This window comes from Danio rerio, chromosome 16 (genome assembly GCF_052040795.2).
Source record: "Danio rerio strain M-AB ecotype USA chromosome 16, GRCz13ab, whole genome shotgun sequence".
Taxonomy (NCBI): domain Eukaryota; kingdom Metazoa; phylum Chordata; class Actinopteri; order Cypriniformes; family Danionidae; genus Danio; species Danio rerio.
The window spans coordinates 45,954,851-45,976,369 of record NC_141036.1 but is presented as its reverse complement, the minus strand read 5'-3'; the positions used below and the strand labels follow the sequence as shown (position 1 = coordinate 45,976,369).

General features: G+C 36.1%; 1 protein-coding gene across 4 annotated transcripts in view; it reads right to left on the bottom strand.

The window, feature by feature from the left end:
- The window catches only part of rspo3 (R-spondin 3), a 58,394-nt gene that overhangs the window by 14,351 nt on the left and 22,524 nt on the right, over positions 1–21,519 (bottom strand). Inside the window, 5 exon segments of one of the 4 annotated variants that reach the window (NM_001017358.1) lie at positions 2,738–2,917; positions 2,996–3,139; positions 8,520–8,663; positions 8,813–9,007; positions 20,732–21,407. In NM_001017358.1, coding sequence (NP_001017358.1) covers positions 2,738–2,917; positions 2,996–3,139; positions 8,520–8,663; positions 8,813–9,007; positions 20,732–20,825 — 757 coding nt within the window. In that variant the 5' untranslated portion in view covers positions 20,826–21,407. 4 annotated transcript variants of the gene reach the window in all.

Here is a 21,519-nt window from a genome sequence, read left to right as displayed (position 1 = left end):
ATATCCTGACTTTGAATGTTAGTCTTTGTGCATGACTGTGCACATTTATGAGACTATTAAAGAGGTAATTCACTTCGACGTAAGCAGAAAAATATTTTATATACATATATGCAGTCAAAATTACCTTTTTTTTTTTTTTAACAAAGATTTTGTTAGTTTTTGTCTAAACTTGAGGCAGTATTTGTTACAGTTCATGTGTTCTGCTGTAAACATTCATTCATTTTCCTTCGGCTTAGTCCCATTATTCATCAGACGTCGCCACAGCGGAATGAACCACCAACTTATCCAGCGTATGTTTTACACAGCGGATGCCCTTCCAGCTGCACTGGGAAACATCCATCCATACACATTCATTCACACACATACACTACGGCCAATTTAGTTTATTCAATTCACCTATAGCAAATGTCTTTGGACTGTGGGGGAAACCGGAGCACCTGGAGGAAACCCACGCAAACACAGGGAGAATATCTAAACACTACACAGAAAAATCAACAGACCCAGCCAGGACTCGAACCAGTGACCTTCTTGTTGTGAGGCGATAGTGCTACCACTGAGCCACCGTGTCACCCAGTGGTGGACTTCTATATTGATTAGAATTTATTCCTTTTAAACAATAATATAGTTAGAATTCTATATTAAAAGATTTTTAAATGATACCTTTATCATTATTTTTATTATCCTTGGAAGGAATGGGCGTTTCTTATTAAATAAGTGAGGCGACAGTGCTAACCACTGAGCCACCGTGTCACCCTGCTGTAAACATACATAAATTTGTCTAAAAAAAATTGAGGGGTCTGACTTTTAGTTCCCCAAAGAACCTTTCAGTGAACACTTTTTCATTTTTCCTTTGTATAAATTAAAACTTTTAAATCTAAATAACTTTTTCCACTATAAAAAAATCTTTTGATCAATGAAATGATTCTTTGAATTGAAAAGGTTCTTCATGTAACCATCTACAGCAGTGAATAATGTTTATTTGTAAGAGTTTTAGAAAAACACCAAGGTGAATAAATAATGACTTTTCATTTTGGGTGAACTTTCTCTTTAAGTATTAAGGCTGATTAATACTTCTGAGTCGAGCTCGGCGTATGTATGGTTCGGTGCATTCTTCGTGCAGCCGCATACCCCTTGCCGAGGCCGACGGTGATGTGCACCTTATAAAAATGAGTGAGTTTTAGCTACCATTTCATTAAGGTGCACGAAAGGGTCACAAAACACCAAAACACATTTTTTGAGATGTTGACAGTCATAAATGTGTCCCACACGGCTAAAATACTATTAGGACACATATATTTCACAATAGAGTGAAAATTGGATGTTTTTGCGTTATTTTAAGTAAATTCGTTCTTTTGGTTTGAAAAGACATTTTAAAGCTATGTCACGGCGATTAGATCCTTGTGTAATTTCCAGCATGGAGACTGGATGAAAGTACTTGCGGGTACAACCTGACGTCTTTGAGTTTTCATCTTTAACTCTAAGGAAAGACTTGGTTCGAACCAATCAATGCATTCTATTGTGAATGAGGTGCAACTTCATTAATGTGCATGATATAGCTTTAAAGATGAAGTTTCAGATGACAAAGAGACGCCACGTTGTGTTGCCAACCGTAATTAAAACAAGTGGAAGACGAAGAATTGTTTGGAGACATGGGTTGTCAGTGTTGCGTTTGAATGTGCCGCAACAAAGATTTTGTTTACATTTCCCCATTATGTGTGTAGCATGTGGACTAACATTACAGTGGTCTGCTAACACGCGACAAAAACATGTTAGTAAGGAACATTTTTTTACCCGAGAGCTTTTCGCATCTGGAAATGGTGAAATCCAGATTTGCCACTCGTCTTCGTTTAAAAAAAGACGCGGTTCCATTTGGTGTTGATTGTCCTGTCTGTATGGATTTGGTAAGTGTGTGATCATTGTTCTTTGCTTATGTTTATTCAGATGGGAAAGTTAGTATCGTCAGCAGTACTCTTTCAGTTTTTAAAGACAAACCTTAGTCAAAATTATTTAGTTACTAAGTTACAGTACATTAATATCACTACAATATTATGGACTGAAAGATCCGCTGTAAATGCTGCTCTACGAATGTAAAAACCTTAACCAAACAATTACTATTGTGTAGGAATTTCGCTGCATTTTGTGACAGGATAGTCTATACAGCTGCAGTCTATATGGCTGTTTGACGCTAATTCCTGTATCTACTGAGTGCTTCCAAGTTACCGGGATATGCAGAGGTTTTTTTTTTCTCTCATTCGACGTGCGGTACAAAAAATTCCATTAAAATTAAACTCTTCCAGCAGTTCCTTACATTCAATATCTTGTTTGTCACAGGGGGGCATGCAAGAAATGTTCCTGAATAAAAGTGAAAGTGCCAAACTGCAGTTAAAGTCGACAAATTAAGAATGAAACACCTGAAATTACATGAAACTCCGGAGGACTTGTGGATAGCGTGGTGACGCAATGACGTTAATCGAATTATGTGTAATAACATTTACAAACTTGACACAGAGGAACATAAAACCCGCTGCCAGCTGTGTTACAGAAGTGTTATTGTAGAGCAACACAAACAGCACGCAGATATATAAATGCACAACTATGAGGTAAATCAGCCTTTACATTTTGGTTGCCCTTACAAACACAGATGATTCCTCAAATCACAAGGCTTTTTACTTTTCCAAGTGATCCAACTTTCAGGGCGTGACAGGATCTATTATGAATAAACAAACAGCCCACTTACATCTCTTCTTTTTGACAAAGCATTCCCTCTTTTCAGAAGTTGGAGGGCATGGGCTCCCCATTGGAGAAGGATTCTGTAGGACCTTCCTGGTCCTTGTTTCTTCACCCCATTTGAAGCCACAGGTTTTTCCCGAGCGCGAGCAGGTGCCCCACTCGCTCCACTCGCTCACTTCACAGTGCACTAAAACACAGTGAACATTTCAGAGAAGCCACACATACAGCACCGGGTCTTGACCGCAGGTGTCTGTTAGAGACTCACCTGTCGGAATGCACTCCATTGAGTCATTTGGCTCAAACTCATCAGGACAGACATGATGGCATTGCCCTGCATGAAGGAAGTGTCCCGGCACACACCTCGTACACGTGTCACTGTTCTGACACAAGTCACAGAGAGCTGGACATGCTGTGAAACACACATACACACACATAGTCAATTTAAATTTGAGGTAGTTTCACAGCAGTGAAGCTTTTAACATTTCCCCCACTCAATAATGTTGTAGCACATCTAAACTCCAATTCTAAATCAAATCTGCGTCTTTCTTAATTGTGGCATTGACAAATCTGATATTAAAATTGACGACCTTTTCACGAGTTCACACTTGCATTTGTTTAAGTATAAAGCATATTTGGCGTGCTGTCCGGGGGGAGGGCTCTGAGCTTGAGGAGACACCCCAACTCGAGTTATTCCCCTTATCAGGAAACAAAGAGGAGTTGGGATTTGAGCAAAGTATCTAGCCCGGCCCCAGAACGCTCCCCCCGGGAATGTAATGCAAGAGGTGAGGTGACGGGGGGGTGGAGGGATGCTAAAGTCGTGAGATGCTGCAGGTAAGACAGCTTTGGTATATATAGGGGTTGCTCAAGAACTTATTTGATGATGGGATAATTGTCAATGACGTATTCGATATTGAAACTTCTGCGCATGCTCCTCCCGAAATTTGTTTATAAAACATCACTTGAATCAACTGATTCACTAAAAACAAATCGTCACCTTGGAATTATAAGGTTCTATCTAAGATTTTTGTCAAAACTGAGTTACTGACATATTCCTATTAAAAGACAACTTATTTACATTATGGGATGTAGTTATTAAAGTTGTTTACATTTTAAGACTTTTTATTTAAAAAAAACAAATGTTTCACATATACTAATCCAGAAAAACTAACAAAAAGCACTCAGGGGTAACTCAGATATTTGGTCGGTACTCTTTGGGTAAGGAATTCATCAAAATAACAACACTAAACAGTCCAAGGCACTCGAAAAATGTGGAAAAATTAAAAAGCCTTTATTCACATGGCTAAATCTTTAAAAACCTACACGTTTCCGCAAGGATACAGTACATAGGCAAATAAAATCAAGAGAATTGTAAAAATAATTGGAACATTTTGATGAGTGACCCCCATCTCAGGGAAGTTTTACCCGTGTATTTCGAAAAGTGCCAACCATTCAAGATAAACTTGTTTGGTCGACTGGTTAAGTCAAACAACAGGAAACTACAGATGTGGTAATTGCAATCATTGTGATAACATACTTAAGACGAACATATTTAGAGATCCATCATCAGGCCGTGAATTTAAGATTTATTCAGTTATTAATTGCAATACTACATTTGTTGTTTATCGTCTGGAATGTCTGTGCGGATGTTTTTATATAGGAATTTTTAGCGGAGCATAAAAATGCGATACGTACATGTAATCCACAATATCCTATGCCCCTACATAATAAAAATCAAGGTCACAGCAATCCCAGTTTATTAAAAATAGTTGGTATTGAACACATTTATAATTCTACAAGAGGAGGAGACAGTATAAAAAGATTAAAACAGAGAGAGACTTTTTGGATCTATACATTAAAAGCAACCAGATTTCCAGGTTCAAATGGTGAATTAGATTTTTCTTCTTTTTTGTAAAATAGTTTTTCTATAGATGCTTTACAGATTATTGTCATATATTGTTGAATGTGCTTGTATATTCTTATGTGTACATGTTTATATATGTGTATGTGTATATGTATCTGCACATGTAAATATGTGTGTTCGTATAGATTTATGTATGTACATGCCAAGCTTAAGCATACTTTTCTGTACATCCTTGTTTATTAGTACTATATATATATATTTTTTCTCTCTCATATATGCAAGTGTATGTCTATGTATGGTTGTATGTCATCCCCTATCTATGCCGAATTAATGGTGATAGTTGACTTTGTTTATTAGATTGTTTGATTGTTGTTGGGGTATTTAAGTGAGTCATGTGACCGTAGAGGGGAGACTCTAGACGCGCCTGATCACTGTTGCCCTGATGAAGGCAGATCCTTGCCGAAACGCGTAGGTTTTTTAAGATTTAGACATGTGAATAAAGGCTTTTTAATTTTTCCACATTTTTTGAGTGCCTTGGACTGATTACTGTTGGTACACATATACTGTTTGCTATGAAATGCAAAAATTGTAAAGCTTAATATCTCAAAATCATTCAGAATGCAAATAGAACCTTATAATTCCAAGGTGATGAAATGTCTGATTCATTTTTTATGACGTGATCTGAATTCTAATGGCCCCTTTTTTAAAGGTGTAGCTTTTAAAGGGCTGAAGATTCATTTAAATAGTTGGTTAATTTAATCAGGCTTTCTTTGTTTTTGTAATTTTTAACTGTAGTGAATTGGTTCAGTCAAACAGTTCTGTTTCTCATATATTGTTCAATGTCAGATTCATTCTAGCAAATCAAACAATCATCCCTCAATACTGCAGCTTTTGAAAGTCCTATTAATTTTAGGTAGGTATAATCTGATATAGTGAGTGAATCGATTCATTTGGACATTCCTCTCTGTAATCTTGTATTTGAAAAAGTACAAAGGTAATACTATCAAATGTGTGTGTGTTTTTAAAACACATTATATTCAAAAATGGTGTAAATTTAGACCTCATTTACACCTGGATTTAATGCAATCAACTTGTGCCTGGACTGACATAAACACTTCCTTATGTCTAAATAAATAAAACCTTAATTGTTTTCACTAGTGGGTGCAAATGAGGATAGCAAAATAAAGTAAACTAATGCAGAGTTCAGACTGCATAATGTTAGCCCAGATTTTGACTCGGTGACAGGTTTTGAGAAATTGCAGACAAATGCCTGAAATCACAGGCAAATCGGTGCTCGTGCACGCAAGTGACAATCACACAGTGTGAACTATCCAAGACGCGATCTGAGAGAATCGCTGATGAGTGGCCGATGCCCGTGAGATATTTGGCATGCTAACAGGGCTGGAAGTACTCCTTTTCAGCCCTGGAATTTTAAGCCTTAGACCGACCCACCAAATGACTATATTAAAATAATTTAAATATTAATGTTTCTAATGACACTATCAAGTCTTTTTCAAGAAAACAGCTGCTTTAGAACTTCAAATGTTCACCAAACCAAACAGTATTATATGTCTTAACAAAAAAAAAGAAAAGAAAAAGAAAATAATAATTTCTCAGGTGAGGTTCGAACTCGGGTCGGTGTCGTATTTTACTGTTATTTGCAAGACTCTTTCAACCACAGTATTATGCTCTATTGATGGCTTAATCTTTTTCTCCCTTTTTAGATTTCTGATTAAGTTATGTCAGATTTATTAATGTCGTGAATCATCTGATCTTTATTGAGCAGGTGTAATATTCATAAACATTAATTATTCAAATTCTTATTTTCACTAAGGTGCCGCTGTTTGGGGTCGAATGATACTTACGTCATTATTAACCTACAGGCTGCATTTTGCTCATGGGGCTGCGAAAAAATAATGAATAACAAGAGGCTATGGTCAAATAAATAAATGAATAAAGTGCGACTGCTGAGAGTGCAAGCAGCTAGGGACACCGGCCCTCGCGGACAAAAAACGAACTGGCCCACTGGGAATTCTCCCAGTCCTCCCAATTAGCCAATCCGGGCCTGCATGATAAATATCTGAACCTGTCGGCGAATCTAATCATGCCGTGTGAAATGTGTTCTGATTGAAAATAACATTGGCGATAACCTACAACCAATGACAGAGCAGCATCCACTAGGATGGGTACCTGCAGGCCAGTGGGAGGTTGGGGGATGAGTTAAAAGTGCATTTTCAGTTTATTTGGACCCAAGAGACGAAGGAAACACTAGTGGAAATTTGGCAAGAGCCCATGTGAGCAATATCACAACCGAGTCAAAAAGTAAAAGATTGAGGAGAAATAGCTAATTCCCTTTAAACACATATAAGCAAAAGCAGTAAATTTTCTACCCCATTACAGGCTTCTTTCTCATAATGTAGTTAATAACAAAAGATCTATGTGTGTTTTGTTGTGAGGTGTAATTTGGACAAAGTTGTCAGGGATTCTTCCTATTGTAAACTCATGCAGTGTGAAACCCTCTGTCGCCGATCCATCTTGCAGTTTAAACAAAGCAGCGACAAAATGCTACCCCAGATAGTGATACAGTGTTAAAACATCTGTGACGTGACTTTGAAAACCACACAGTCTGAACTCAGCATAATTGTAAAAAGTTTTGCCAACAAAATTTTTAATTAACTGAAAATAAACAGTTCATTTAAAAGCCAAAAATCTTTCATAAAGTAGACTAGAAAGTGATAGGAACTGAAAAGGCTGCTGCATCTTTATTTCAGGACAGAACTATTTGTGTGCTCAAAAATGTAAAGATCTGCAATGATAGATGGCAATTATGTTTTTTTCTGGAACCTGAAAATACTGGTTTCATTTTAGGCATTTTATTTCACTTGCAAATGTGTCTGTAATACTTTTTAAATAATCATATTTGTATATGTAAATGCAGTTGCTATTGTGGCTAATTGTGTAAATAGTCATACTAACAGTTGTCTGAATAAATGTTCATTAATTCTAATCCATTATATCCCTGTGAAATTATTCTGACGCAGATTAAAGGCATAGTTCACCCAAATTGGACAATTCTGTCACTATTCACTCACGCTTTACCTGTTCCAAACCTGACTGAGTTTATTTTTTCTGTTGAACACAAGAGAAGATATACTGAAGAATGCTGGAAACCATCGACTTCCATAGTATTTATTTTTCCAACTGTAAAAGTCAGTAGTTAAGCAATTCCATGCAAATGTCAATCTTGCCATGAAAAATTTGAGGTTTTCACCAAAATACGGACATCCTTTTTTGTGTAAGCAAGTATTTTACAGTACCTTCGAAATTCTCAAAAATGTCTCTGTCAATGTTTTCAAACTATTATATTTGATTTACCAAAGTCACACAAGTGTCAATTTCACATCGGTCACATCCATAACGGAGGGGTTTCACATCCATGATGAAACTTTTTCCTCATCCATATATGCATGTTAAATTTTTCTCATTTAAAGTACAAAACATGTTTACAGATTGATGTTTTCTCATAACTCTGTGGTCAGTTGTTTTGGAAAATATAAACAGATGTTTCAATATAAAGTTAACAAATACTTCCTCTATGAATTTATGTGTTGAGTTTTTACTGCATATGTCACATCCATAATGCTGGAATGGCCCAGTTACAGGTTTTTTTATCTTTCTTCGAAATATCTTCTTTAGTTTTCAACAACAGGAGAAAGAAATTCATAAAGCTTTGGAACCACTTGAAGTTGAGTAAATAATGAGTCAATTTTCATTTTAGGGTGAACTATCCCTTTAACAGCAAATAACTGAGTTCTTCTCATATTCTAATTACCATTTTTCTAAACTATAGCAAATAAACTGTGCTAATGTGAGAAATGTTAAAGGTGTTTGAATAATGTTTTGGTTTGACTGTAAACTGAGCACTCACCAGCAACACACTCTTTCTTGGTATCGCTCGGCACCAGCCCATCTGGACAGCTCTCCATGCACTTGCCCTTGTGCAAGTAGGATCCTGCTCTGCAGCGCAGGCAAAAGTTCCTGTTAAAGCACGAGTCGCACTCTGACCCACACTCTGCAAGACAGGTTACACACTCATTACCACATCACCTGAACTGAGACAATGCTGAATTACACAGGCCACTCCCCATTGCTTTATGACCATAACTAAGAAATACATTCCTCTGTAGTGTAAGTGTTTCATGCAGAAACTGAGACTCTTACTTATGCAGTCGTTCCTGTCGGGGGAACGTGTGCCGTAGAAACCATTGGGGCAGGAGGCCAGGCACACTCCGATCTGCCTCATCCCGTCCCTCTCCAGGTGAATAAAAAGCTTGGGTTTGCAGGTCAGACAGCCATTGTAAACCGAGCAGGTCTGACAGCCTCCCTGGCAGCCCTGGGAGCTCACGCCTGATACCTCTGTGGCACAAACAGCATCTTCAATTTAGCATCAAATCACTTCAAAATCTAAAGATTTGGGAACTTATTTTTGCTGCTTGTTCAGTCTACTTATTTAAAATAAGCTGAGACGACATAATGAGATTTTTTGGGGACAGCTTAATTGTTTCGTGTTCAATATACTTAAATGGGTTATGTTAACTTAATCGATTAGCGTTGAGACAACATGAATACATTGTGCGGAACCCTGCATTTTGTAAAGTGTATAATAGATTTAAGGCAATTACATTTTTTTGTTTTTGTTTTGTGGAATGTGAAACTACTGGTGTCAGTTTAGGCCTTTTCTGTCACTTGAGTTTGTAATATTTGTACACAGCAATAACCATATTTGTATATTTAAGAGCTGGCTTGTCATTACAACTGGAACTAAGAGCAAAAAGACAAACAATATTAGCTTGAAATGCAGCACATTCAGATAAATGTTTATTGTTGCCTGTAACTGGTTTTGTCCTATATAGCAATAGTTGCTTTGCTTCAAAGCTTTTATAATTCAAACTAGTTCTAACCTGGGGGCATTTCTGAAAACCATCATTAGCCAACTAAGGTCGCAAGTTCCGTCGTTACAAACATAGTTCGTTTATTTGGCGTTTCACAAATCTATCGCTCCAACGAACATTCGCAAACTGCGTCGCAGACTTGTATGCTTGCAACTACACCTCTGGAGCTGTAGTTAGAAACAAAGTTCCTGGGTGTGTACTATTCACAGTTATTTCCCTATGCCCTATTCACTTAGAACATTCTGATATTTAAACTTGAAATTATTATTTTTTAAAAGCATTAAAGTCATTACTTTTAGGTGTAATTTGCTTTCAAAGTATTTTTACAGTTCACAATGTTCATGTTTGCAATTTTGCTCGCTTCCCAGTGCACTTTGAAAACATTTGAAAACATTGATGTAATTTTGAACACAGCCATGGCTCTATGTGCTATAGCTATAGGTGACCTATTATTTAAAAGCGGAATTTAGGTTATGACTCCAAAGCTTGTTAAAACAAAAAAACAAACGTTAATGTTTTTCGTTTTTATAATAGGTTATTTATTAAGTATCTATACTGTATATGACATGTGCCTGCTGATTAGAACATTTCTGCAGCGGTTTGCATGAGTCAAATTGTAATAGAAGACTTAAAAAATAATAATAAAATAAAATAAACAATATCCTACTCACTAATAACAATTATTATTATCATAAAAATATTAATATTATTTTTTTCATCTCCTAATAAATACCAAATAACAAATTTAATTTCCTAATAAATAGCCTCATTATTTATTTATTTATATGCTTTATATTTAAAATATTATAGTTTTCTCTATAATATTTGTAAAGAAAACACATGCTCTACACGTGCCATTTACATATATTTTATTAAATGTGGAAAACAAGTGCATGTTTTTACCAAAAGCAATATTGGATTTTTTTTAATGTGTAAAACAATACAATTTACACAAAGAAATTATGGGGTTCTTCTCTAAAGAAGTTGTTACCACCCTGTTTAGAGCATCATTATGATAATTTTACTTTATAACCAACATGGTTCAAATGATGGATCTGTGAAAGAGAGACTACAGGTTTTGTGAAACACTCGTCACTACATCGTTCTTTTCCTAAACAATGCCATATACTATGATAGTTCAGCTGTGAGTTATGTCGTTGTTTAGGAAACGCACCCCTCAATGGCTAAGCAGATTAAACTGCTTTTGTTTTCTGCTTGATGATTTAAGTCTAGTCAAGTAATCAGACAAAAAAAAGTAAACAAAAAATTGTTTAATTAGTAACGAATCCTGAAAAACAATGTCGTTCATCATGACGATAGCATTATTCACATTACGATAATATACCAGCTGTCATGATACCAAGTAGTATTTAAATACTGTCATTCATAACTCAAAATTATCAAATAAAGAAAATCAGAAACACTTTATTTCATATGTTATATTAGGCCTTCACCTAAAATGCATTTTCTTTTTGTTTATTTTGTAGATAACTGACAAAAAAAAAAAAAAAAAAAAACACATTAAAATAAAGATACAAGTTATACTGAATGAAATTTGTTACAAAAAAGAAAATTAGACTATATGAAGTGGACAAAAATCAATTTCATTGTTTCCTGTTGTTCTTTTGGGATTGTCATCCATTGTTTGTTTTTTTTTTTGTCTTATCAGGTAGGAATCCAAAGTAATTTAAAATTTCACTTTGTGAGTGAGTCTTTCATTGTTGTAGCTACTAAATCATATTGACAGGAACAGAAATGAACTGATTCAGATGTGTATTTGAACTAAAGCATCAGAAAATGTGCAATAGGCTTGAAAAGCCATGAATTCTACACAGTATTGCAACCCTAAAGTGCTCCACAGACTATACAAATAAAATGGTCTGTTGTTGCACAATTGTGTGAGCATTTTAGTGACTTTTCCACAAGCAACATTATGTATTGTAGATAGACCGTTAATGACGATACTACCGTTTACAAACTACAGTGGCACCGCCAGTATTTTGGAGCCATAATATCACGATACTACCATAGTATTGGTAAACCATGCAACCCTAGTTCATCATAGTTTCCACGTTAATTTCAAAAGCACAACTTTTTTAAACATTCATAATAAGGAAAAACATTTCTTGAACACCAAATCAGCATATTAAATGGTAACTGATTGTGATAATAAGGATGTAAGATGCTCAAAATTCAGTTCTGCAAACAAAATTTTAAATTAGACACTTCATTTAAGCTGTAAAATGTAAAATGTTTCACAATAAGAGTGTATTTTTCTATCAAATAAATGCAGACTGTAAATGTATGTTAAATAAAAATTTCAAATTTGAAGTCCCAGCTCCTCCCTCTCTCTCTCAAACTTTACTTTCTGTCCAATCATAATAAATGCATAACATTTTTTCTAAATCTTTAAAAAAATAAATAAATAGAATTTCACTGGTCTGTATTGTATAATGATATAAAAAAACCTAATTAATAGCAAAAACTGTCATTGGTCACATATTGTGAGCTAACACTAAATATATAAATGGAAACTGCTCAAGTTATGTTTCACATTTCACATAGAAAACAACATGTCTTAACCTAATGTGTGAATTTGAACCAAACAGAAAACCTTGTTTCGTCCCCCAGCATCTATAGTTACAACAAAACATACTTGGCATTTACGTGGACATTCTCAACATTTATAAGAGCAAACAGGAATGGTGGGTATAACTAAATGGTTCCAGGTTCACCGAAGAAAGAACAGAGCCATCAATTAAGGCTACAGCAGTGACCATAATGTAGTGTAATAATAAACACGACAGGAAGCACAGTCATCTGTGGATTCTCGCGGCAGAGAAACTAATCAACAGAGACACGTTGCATACCGGGGTTTGCACGCAAACGGCAGCACAGTAGCCTTTGTGTTCATAAGCGCGCAAACAGAGCGGCCTCACTGTCACAAAATCCCAGACAGAATCATCCCGTCTCTACTGCAGACCTCCAGCTGCGAAAACCTGCAGAAGCGGCCCACCACAAACGCTTGACGGAGGGGTTACTCAGTGTGCAAGTGACATATTTAGAAAACACTCTCACTCATCAGTTATAAAGATGACCTGTTGCATGACCTGACGGCAGACCCTGAAAATGAATAGAGATATTCCTGAGAAGTGCATTCAAAGAGTTTTCTTTGCCTGAGGGATTGTGCGTAACATCGATGCTCTATTGCCTCAATGTTTTGGCTGGGGAACTGAAGAAGTCAAAAGTGATCGAGTTCACAGTTACTGTGAGAAGAACAGACGTTTACTGATTTAATCGTATCATACAGCGAAGTACCTCAATAAATCGAGCAGGGTGAAAAATGAGTATCGTTGAGCATCTGTGATTGAAGTCAATCAGTTCCAGGTGTCTCTGAACGCTCAGACGCTTAAAGCAGTGCTGTGTTTTAGAAGCGGGTTCAGATTATCTGAATGAGGGTGATGCAGGGCAAAATGAAGATTGCTCTAACTCAAGTTCAGAGAAGAAAAATATGGCTTGTACTTTCACGGAAGTTGATATGATATGGCTTGAAAGCATGCTGAGAATTTCTACAATCATCAGCAAATTTAAACAGTAAGGCAGCGCTTAAGAAAGTACCGGAAACGATGGTCACTAACATCATTTTAACAGACTCAAAATAATGATAAAAGACATCATAAAAATAAATCCTAGTAGTTTAATTAAACAACAGTTTCACCAAGTAACAGCACATCTTAACAGTGGTGTAAAGAGTACTGAAAATTCACACTCAAGTAAAAGTACCATTACTTGCCCAAAAATTTAGTCGAGTAAAGTAGAGTAAATATTACTTAAAGTATGAGTAAAAAGTTACCATTTTAAAAGTACTCAAGAGAAGTGAGTGGTGAGTATTACGCTGTGAAAATCTGATGTTATTTGTGCTTGTGTGTGTAAACGTAACATTCTGTAGTGCATTTAGTCATTGCTTAAGACTATTTGGTGATTTAATTTACTGTCCTCATACAGTAAACATCCGCCATCTTCTCATCAGCTACATGCATCTAAACAGTCTCTGGGTCATTGCGTGTAAAGATTTTGGACATGCTTCCAAGTGGTTTACTGCATTTATAAAGCACCCATGTTTTGAGGTAGCTCAGTATGATGTGATGTACTGTCTATGTGTGATTCGATCAAGACTGATTTTTCTACTCAGCCAACCCCCATAGACAGGAAAAAATAAAGTAGTGACTGCAGGTTGAAGGAAAGTAGTGGAGTAAAAGTACCGATACTGCACTAAAAATGTACTCAAGGAAATGCAAAGGTACACATTTTAAAACGACTTAGGAAATTGCAATTCCTGAGAAAAACTACTCAATTACAGTAATTGGGGTTTTTGTAATTTGTTACTTTACACCACTGCATTTTAACTACACAAACCTTATCTTATTGTTAAAAATGTTGGTGACTGAAAGATTTTTTTTTCAAGAAGTTTTTTTTGTTTATGCAAGATGACCAAAAATACCGTAAAACAGTAAAGTTAATAAAAATAACTGAGAATAACAGATTTTTTTAGCATCATTAATCCAGTGTAATTGTTTACTGGAAGTGATGGATTCATGAAGAAACTTGGACATCTTCAGAAGCCTTTTTCCTCAAAAGGTTCTTTGTAGAGGGAAAAGGTTAATCAGAATGTTAAAAGTGTCTGTACACAGAGAAAATCCTTTTTTTGTACCCTTTACTTTAAAGAGTGGAGAAATGCTGATTTGAGGCTCAGTATTATTTTCTTTGATGATTGTAAAGTTCAACATATTTAACCATTATATACAGTTGAAGTCAGAATTAATAAAGCCCCTGAATTAATAGAAAAAATTTGTATTTTCCTAGTGTCTTGTGTCACAGTGTCTTTCTTTCATGTCATCAAATGACTCTTCTAAATATGCTACAGTGCTCAGCATAAGTACACCCCTCACAAATCTATCTTTTAATTTCATATTTTAAAGAAGAAGCTATACAATATTATATGTGTGCATATTTATTAGATTAGTCAATAATGCAGTTAAATCTGGAGCTTACCTAACAAAATAAATTACGATAACAGTCCAAAAACAGGTAAACCCAAATTAACATGTTATAGAAAAATATTAAATACAGATTTAAAAAAGAGGAAAAATCAAGGGAAGCAAAACAATTGGAATTTTTTTTTTGAATTTTTGTAGATTGTATTTTTTTCTGCATTATTTTGCTGGAATTTGCTTGTATTATCTTTCAATTTCTAAATATGTTTGGTGACTAAAATATTATTTTGATAAATCTGTTTTGTTTAAATGCACCAAAATGCATTGCCTATATTCACTGAGAAATGGATAAAAATATTAATTTTCAAAATGGGGTGCACTCAATTATGGTAAGTACTGTATATAAACTATTGTTACACTGAATGACATTTTAAATGTTGTCTTCTTTAAAAAAAATGGTAAAACCAATATAACAGATTTCAGATAGACAGATATACAGAAAGATCTTGCTCTTACATTCCATACTACTGAACTCTCGCAAGGGCATCGATGTTGTTTTTCTGTCTTCCTCCCCTGATTCCCAGAGTTCAGTCTTGGCCGCCAGATTGCCATAGATCAAGGATATTCTGTTTGACATATCTAAGCAATCTTTACAACTGCTGTCCATTTGCCCACATGTGTTCCTGCCAAAGCTCTCTAATTCACAGAACCCTTTACACGGAGGAATTCTGCCTGCCCTTGCACTGCCACAGCCCTCGGGTCGGCTTGCATAACAACTCCTGAAATCCGAATGTTCGAAATTGCTTCGCCACGGTTCAAACTCGACAACCGCACAAGCAAGCGTTCCCAGAATCTATCGGTAAAACGGCAGAGTTAAAACTTAATTAAATAACAAAATGTCAGGCATCGACATTAAACAAAAGCATTTGCTTCTTGCCCAAAGACTTGTGGTCTGAGTCGGTGAGGCAAGCCGACACAATTAATTTCCTGGGATATTTACAACACAGGGAGGCCACACACAAGCTAAGATAATGTACAAAAAAAGCACAGCCATGATTGTATTCAAGTGGCAGTGATAGAACTGTGTGAGACGATATTTGTAAGGCCTCACCTTTATATGGTCCACTGTGTGATGCTCATAGTATCATAAAGGTTATACACTACCTGACAAAAGTCTTGTTGCTGATCCAAGTTTTAGGAACCACAAATAATTTCTAGCTGATTATTGGGTATCAGAAGTGGCTTACATGAAAGGCAAAGGCTTCTAGATTACGCTTGTTTTACCAAAACAAAATCATATCATGCCTTGATTTTTAATTATTTAATTAGAACAGTAAGGTCTGAATTTGCTTAGACAAAAGTCTTGCTACTTAACAGAAGTAATGTACATTATAGAATATACAGTCATGGTGCAGAGGAAAAAGAATTAAAATTGTGCATGACTCCCATGATCTTGGATGACTGCATCCATTTATCTCTGCAATGACTCAAATAACTTATTAATAAAGTCATCTGGAATGGCAAAGAAAGTGCTCCTGCAGGACCTCCAGAGTTTATCAGGATTCTTTGGATTCATCTTCAAGGCCTCCTCCTCCATCTTACCCCAGACATGCTCAATAATGTTAATATCTGGTAACTAGGCTGGCCAATTCTAAAGCACCTTGACCTTTTTTGCTTTCAGGAACTTTGATGTGGAGGATAAAGTATGAGAAGGAGCGCTATCCTGCTGAAGAATTTGCCCTCTCCTGTGGTCTGTAATGTAATGGGCAGCACAAATGTCTTGATACCTTAGGCCACAGGTGTCAAACTCAGTTCCAAAAGGGCCGCAGCTCTGCAAAGTTTAGTTCCAACCCTAATTAAACACACCTGATCAAACTAATTGAGTCCTTCAGGCTTATTTGAAACCTACAGGTAAGTGTGTTGGAGCAGGGTTGAAACTAAACTGTGCAGGGCTTCGGCCCTCCAGGAATTGAGTTTGACACCCCTGCCTTAGGCTGTTGATGTCATCCACTCTGCAGATCTCTTGCATGCCCCTATACAGAATGTAACCCCAAACCATGATTTTTCTTTTACCAAACTTGACTGATTTCTATGAGAATCTTGGGTCATGCAGGTTCCAATAGGTTTTTTGCAGTATTTGTGATGATTAGGATGCAGTTACACAGTTAGTTCATCAAGAAAATCTACCTTCTGCCACTTTTCCAAATGATGAATTGGAAGCCAAGTTATTATTTGTTGCTCTTACAACTGGGATCGATGACAAAACTTTTGTCAGAGAGTGTATATTGGTATAATTTTATTCCATGAAGAACTAAAACATCAATTACAGTAGAAAAGCCACTTTAGATTATTAAATTATTCTTCCTCAATAAGCCAAAAAAATAGTTATTTTGAGAACAGTTCCCTGAAAGGCTCTTTGTATGAAACCTAAAATGCTTTCTTAACGGCAATACTGTTTTTTGAAACCATTTTAAGTCTACAAACACTAAAAAGGTGTCAATTTGACATGCAAATCAACATCTTGTGGCTTGTACTTGTCAATGAGGAGACACAGAGACAGAAGACAGGAAATGTTTGAGGTCAGGCGACCGTTTGGTCACTCGCTGTGAACTGATAAATTAGCCATGGTCATTCACCCCCGTTTCTGTCCATCACAGACATTTCAAAGTCTCTTAATTAGCCACTGATGAAGGCTGGAGCATACGGAGAGACAACGGTTATTATGCATGTCACTGTAAAAGTGTCTGTCAAACACACTGTAAAACCCAACAGTAAACTTTAATAAATGAAATGAGTGTAGTTAACTCAAAATTTTCTGAACGTTACTTCTAGTCATTTAAAAAGAGTTTTGAAGTAAGTGTTGAAGGTAATGAGTTAATTAAATACCTCATTACTTTAACTTAAATGGAGTAAGTTCACAGTACTCATATACCGTAGTTCTTTTTTTAACTCAAATGGATTGTTGCAATTGGTTTCCTCAAACGGTTTGAGTTGCCTTAACTTATTGGGTTTTACAGTGTACCATTAATTTGACTACATGTATTCATTATTCCTGTACACCTGTATCTCTCCAACCTGATTTTACCAAGTAGGACATGTTCCTGGATTAACGTCTATGTTTAACCTGGAACAACATTCTAATCAGCCAATCAGAATTAAGGGATATGTTTACCATTTATATTAAGTTTAGGCTTACAGTTAGGGTTTATGCACTTCTACATAATTGTTATCCAACTAATAACTCCCTTTGATTTTTGGAAATAATTTAAAGTTTTGTTGGGTTTAAGGGTAGGGAATAGGTACGGATTAGATTTTTAAACAAAATGATGTTGCAGGATCAACATAGATGTTATGTGCCCTGTATCTCATCACTGCAAAAAATGCTTTTCTTTCCACAGTTCTTTTGACTTGTGCTAGTCCAAATATCTAAAAATTACTTGTAGAAGCATTTTCTACAAGTAAAAAATATTGTCTTGTTTTAATAAATAAAATGCCAAAATTAGGTGAGTTTTTCCTTAAAACAAGCTAAATAATTGGGTAAGCAAAATAGTCTTGATGACTATTCAAAATAAAAAACAAGAAGACCCCAATGGCAGATTATTTTGCTTTTTAAAGGAAAAACTCACTTAGGGGCATTTTATTTATTAAAACAAGACAATCATTTTTCTTCGTCTAGAAAATGCTTCTTGGTTTAGGACTTTTTTGATATTTGGACTAGAAACAATACAAAAAATCTAAGTAAGTAAAGCATTTTTACTCTGTTCACATCTATTCTGAATATTTTAAAACATGGAATATGTTGAAATGATTCTGTTCTTTAAGGATGAACTAAGTTCATTCCCTCTCTAAATTTTAATTCGAAAAGACAGCATGTATATTGATCTAATTAGCTGTGAGAGTTTGATTAAACATAATAGTTCCCCCATATACCACATAAGAAAACACATTTAGCATGCTGAAGACAATGTTCTGACCACAGTCCAAAGTTCTGGCATCATTTCCGTTTAAAACTTAAAAAATATGGATAAGCGTTTTGCATTTTGAATTCCATATCATTTTGTTCTACCAGCAATGAAATAACACACGGAGAGCCACATAGCCATGATGGCATTTTTGTGGCTCCCTGATACCCAAAGCTATGCATTTGCATCTAATTGGCTTTGTCACCAACTAACTTGGACCAAATGTTTACGCAGTCGTTCTAATTAGGCCTTTTAAGTCATACTTGCAATTGCTTATTGAAATGAAAATCACACTCAGGAGCAAGAGCTTTCCTGCATTACTTATTTCAGAGCTCAGTTACCGAAATGTTGTTTCTCTCTCCCATGTTAACCGAAAATATTCATATAAACACTTCATCCAGTGTTATGACCAACACAGAGAGTGAAGGGGGAGACATGATCCCCAAATTACACAAGGTTCCTCACAACCCTGAATATTTGGTTACAATCTTGTGCAATGCTTCTGATTAAAATGTCATTTCGAACCAAACTGGGAATATGTTATCTTGTTATCTTGAACTATAAAACTTCTTGACAGGTACTTTATGCACTTAACTACAGGTGGCGAAATAGCCCTTGGCTGGTGTGAGATAATGTTGAGCTAGAAAAGTTAAATAAACTTCAGTTTTTGCGTCTATAGAATCAATTATTGTTGCAAACTAAAACAATAAAAGCAAGTTTGCCATTAGTACAGAAATGTGTTGGCGAGCAGAAAGAGCCACCAACCGCGCTACTTGGTTGAAAGGGTTTCTGCGCAAAGCAGTGGCCGCTAGAGAGCGATCCAAACAAGAAAATCAACTGGACACTCACGCTGTATAAGTTGTGCACAAAGAAAATATAATAATGGAATATACATTATTACTTAAAAGTTCGCACTAATTACAAAAATGACAGCACGAGACAGCAAAACACAGCAATTATATGCTTGTAAATGGAAGTTGAAACGACAATAAAGTCAAAAAGGTAGATGATGTAACTAAATTGCATGATTAAACTAGCAGTCTGTTCCTCGTAAACGTAAGTTACGTGTATGAATCAAATTACACGTGTTTACTAAAAAGAAAACATCTGTAAATCGCGCGTCTTTACCTCAAAGCAACGTTTTCCATCAAAAGTTCATCTTTGGTGCACAATTGCTGTCATATTTACTCCCCTGCTCACTGTAGTGTCGCGTACTTTATGTATTTCTCAAAATAAGCCAATAAATCTCAACAATGAACAACAAAACCACATTTTCTGACAGGCGCAGTTTCACTGAGAAATCCTGTGAAGCGACAGCGCTCTCTTTCAGGGTTGCCAGGTCTTTCGTGCAAAGACAGTCCAATCACAACCAAAACCATCATAAAAATCAACAATTATAACAAACAAACTTAGTAAAATCAACCCGATATCATATCTGACAAGCCAAAGCAAAAAACGAAAATCAGACAGAATTATTGAAGTATTTACAAAGTTTGCACCACTCAGCTGCTTTGAGGCTACTTTTAAAGAAAATAAGATACAACAGGACCAATGAACGGAACTAAATTAGCTAGGCTACATAAAATATTGGATTTACATTAAGGTCTACAATCATGATTTCACAAATTTATTCATATTGTTTATTAGCTATATGTTGCTGTTATTTATACGTATATTTATTAAATTGCTTAAAGCCTACAGTAAGATACGTAAAAGCATCAGAGCACATAAATAAAGCGACTGCTTTATGGTTTAAAAGTATTATGCAATTGGTAACCCAGGATGTTTATCACAACATAGCTCATGAGCAAACGTCGATAGCTGTCTTAATAACTTAAATAACAACTATTCAAATTAATAATAATTCAAACACATATCTGAATTGTCAGCTGTTGTTTTTTTTTTTGCCAATATGCAAGAGCTGATGGCGTTCCCGGTGATTTTTGCTTACTTTTAGTATTTAAATATTAGACACATGTGCAATAACATGTACATAAAATACAATTATTAAAATATTAAATTTCTAACCCGTTAAACGTATCCTCATTCATCCATCATGCATAGATGTTTACTTAAATCGTGTTACATTTTTCAAGTCTCTTAAACCGAAAAAATTACAACACAGTATGTTTCAAAAATCATGTCCACCAAAAAGTGATGCACGCAAACATCCAGTGTACGCTACAGTGCAGGTGTGCGCAAAGCATCAGATCAGCAGCGTGCAGAACTTACGTTTGTTTCCCCGGTGCCTGGAGCCGTGATGCTGACAGTTTGTGTATTCCATAAAATGCAAGATCAAAACAATGGAGATCAGTTGCAATTGCATAGTAATCAGGGGAATGATGCTTGTCTTGTCAATTTCAATGTCACTTATCGCACTGTGATGTGTGCAATACTCAATATGTTATTCCTAAACCGGGCAGAAGCCCCAGTTGTGCTCACGCGCAAAAGAAAGAGAATTTTCAATGGCCCATATGCACCTGGGCCGATTCGGCAGTAACATATTGGAGGCAATCCACATATGTGCCACTGTGAGATATCCAAAGAGAGAGCCACTCATTCCATGGAAACAGTGAAAAAGTGCTAGTTCTCCATCCAGCGCAAAACGTAAAGATGGGGAGGAGGCGAGCAAATTAAATTGGCATGGTGAGAAAAAAGTTGGATTGTCTTCCCGAATGAGTGTATGTATTCCCCTCTGTGATCCAGCACGACACGTCCAGGTGTGAAGGTTACTTTATTTATTGAGCTTGACGTGTAGGAGGTCCTCGCGTCATCCTCATCACAGCATCTCGAAGAACTTTTCAGTGAAACCTGATTTGTAAATAGCGTCGCTTTTCTCTATTCAGTCTCGATAGCTCACAGTTTCACGGTTGAGCAATTCACTATCTCTCGCCTGCTCTCAGCTCGTGTGCTCGTCTGGTAACTGATGACTTCAGCTCTCTGCCGTCTCTTTCCCCTCTCTGAACTCCAAAGTTTATTTAGGAGGCGAGCCCCCCACGTCAGACACCCCACGGGCTACC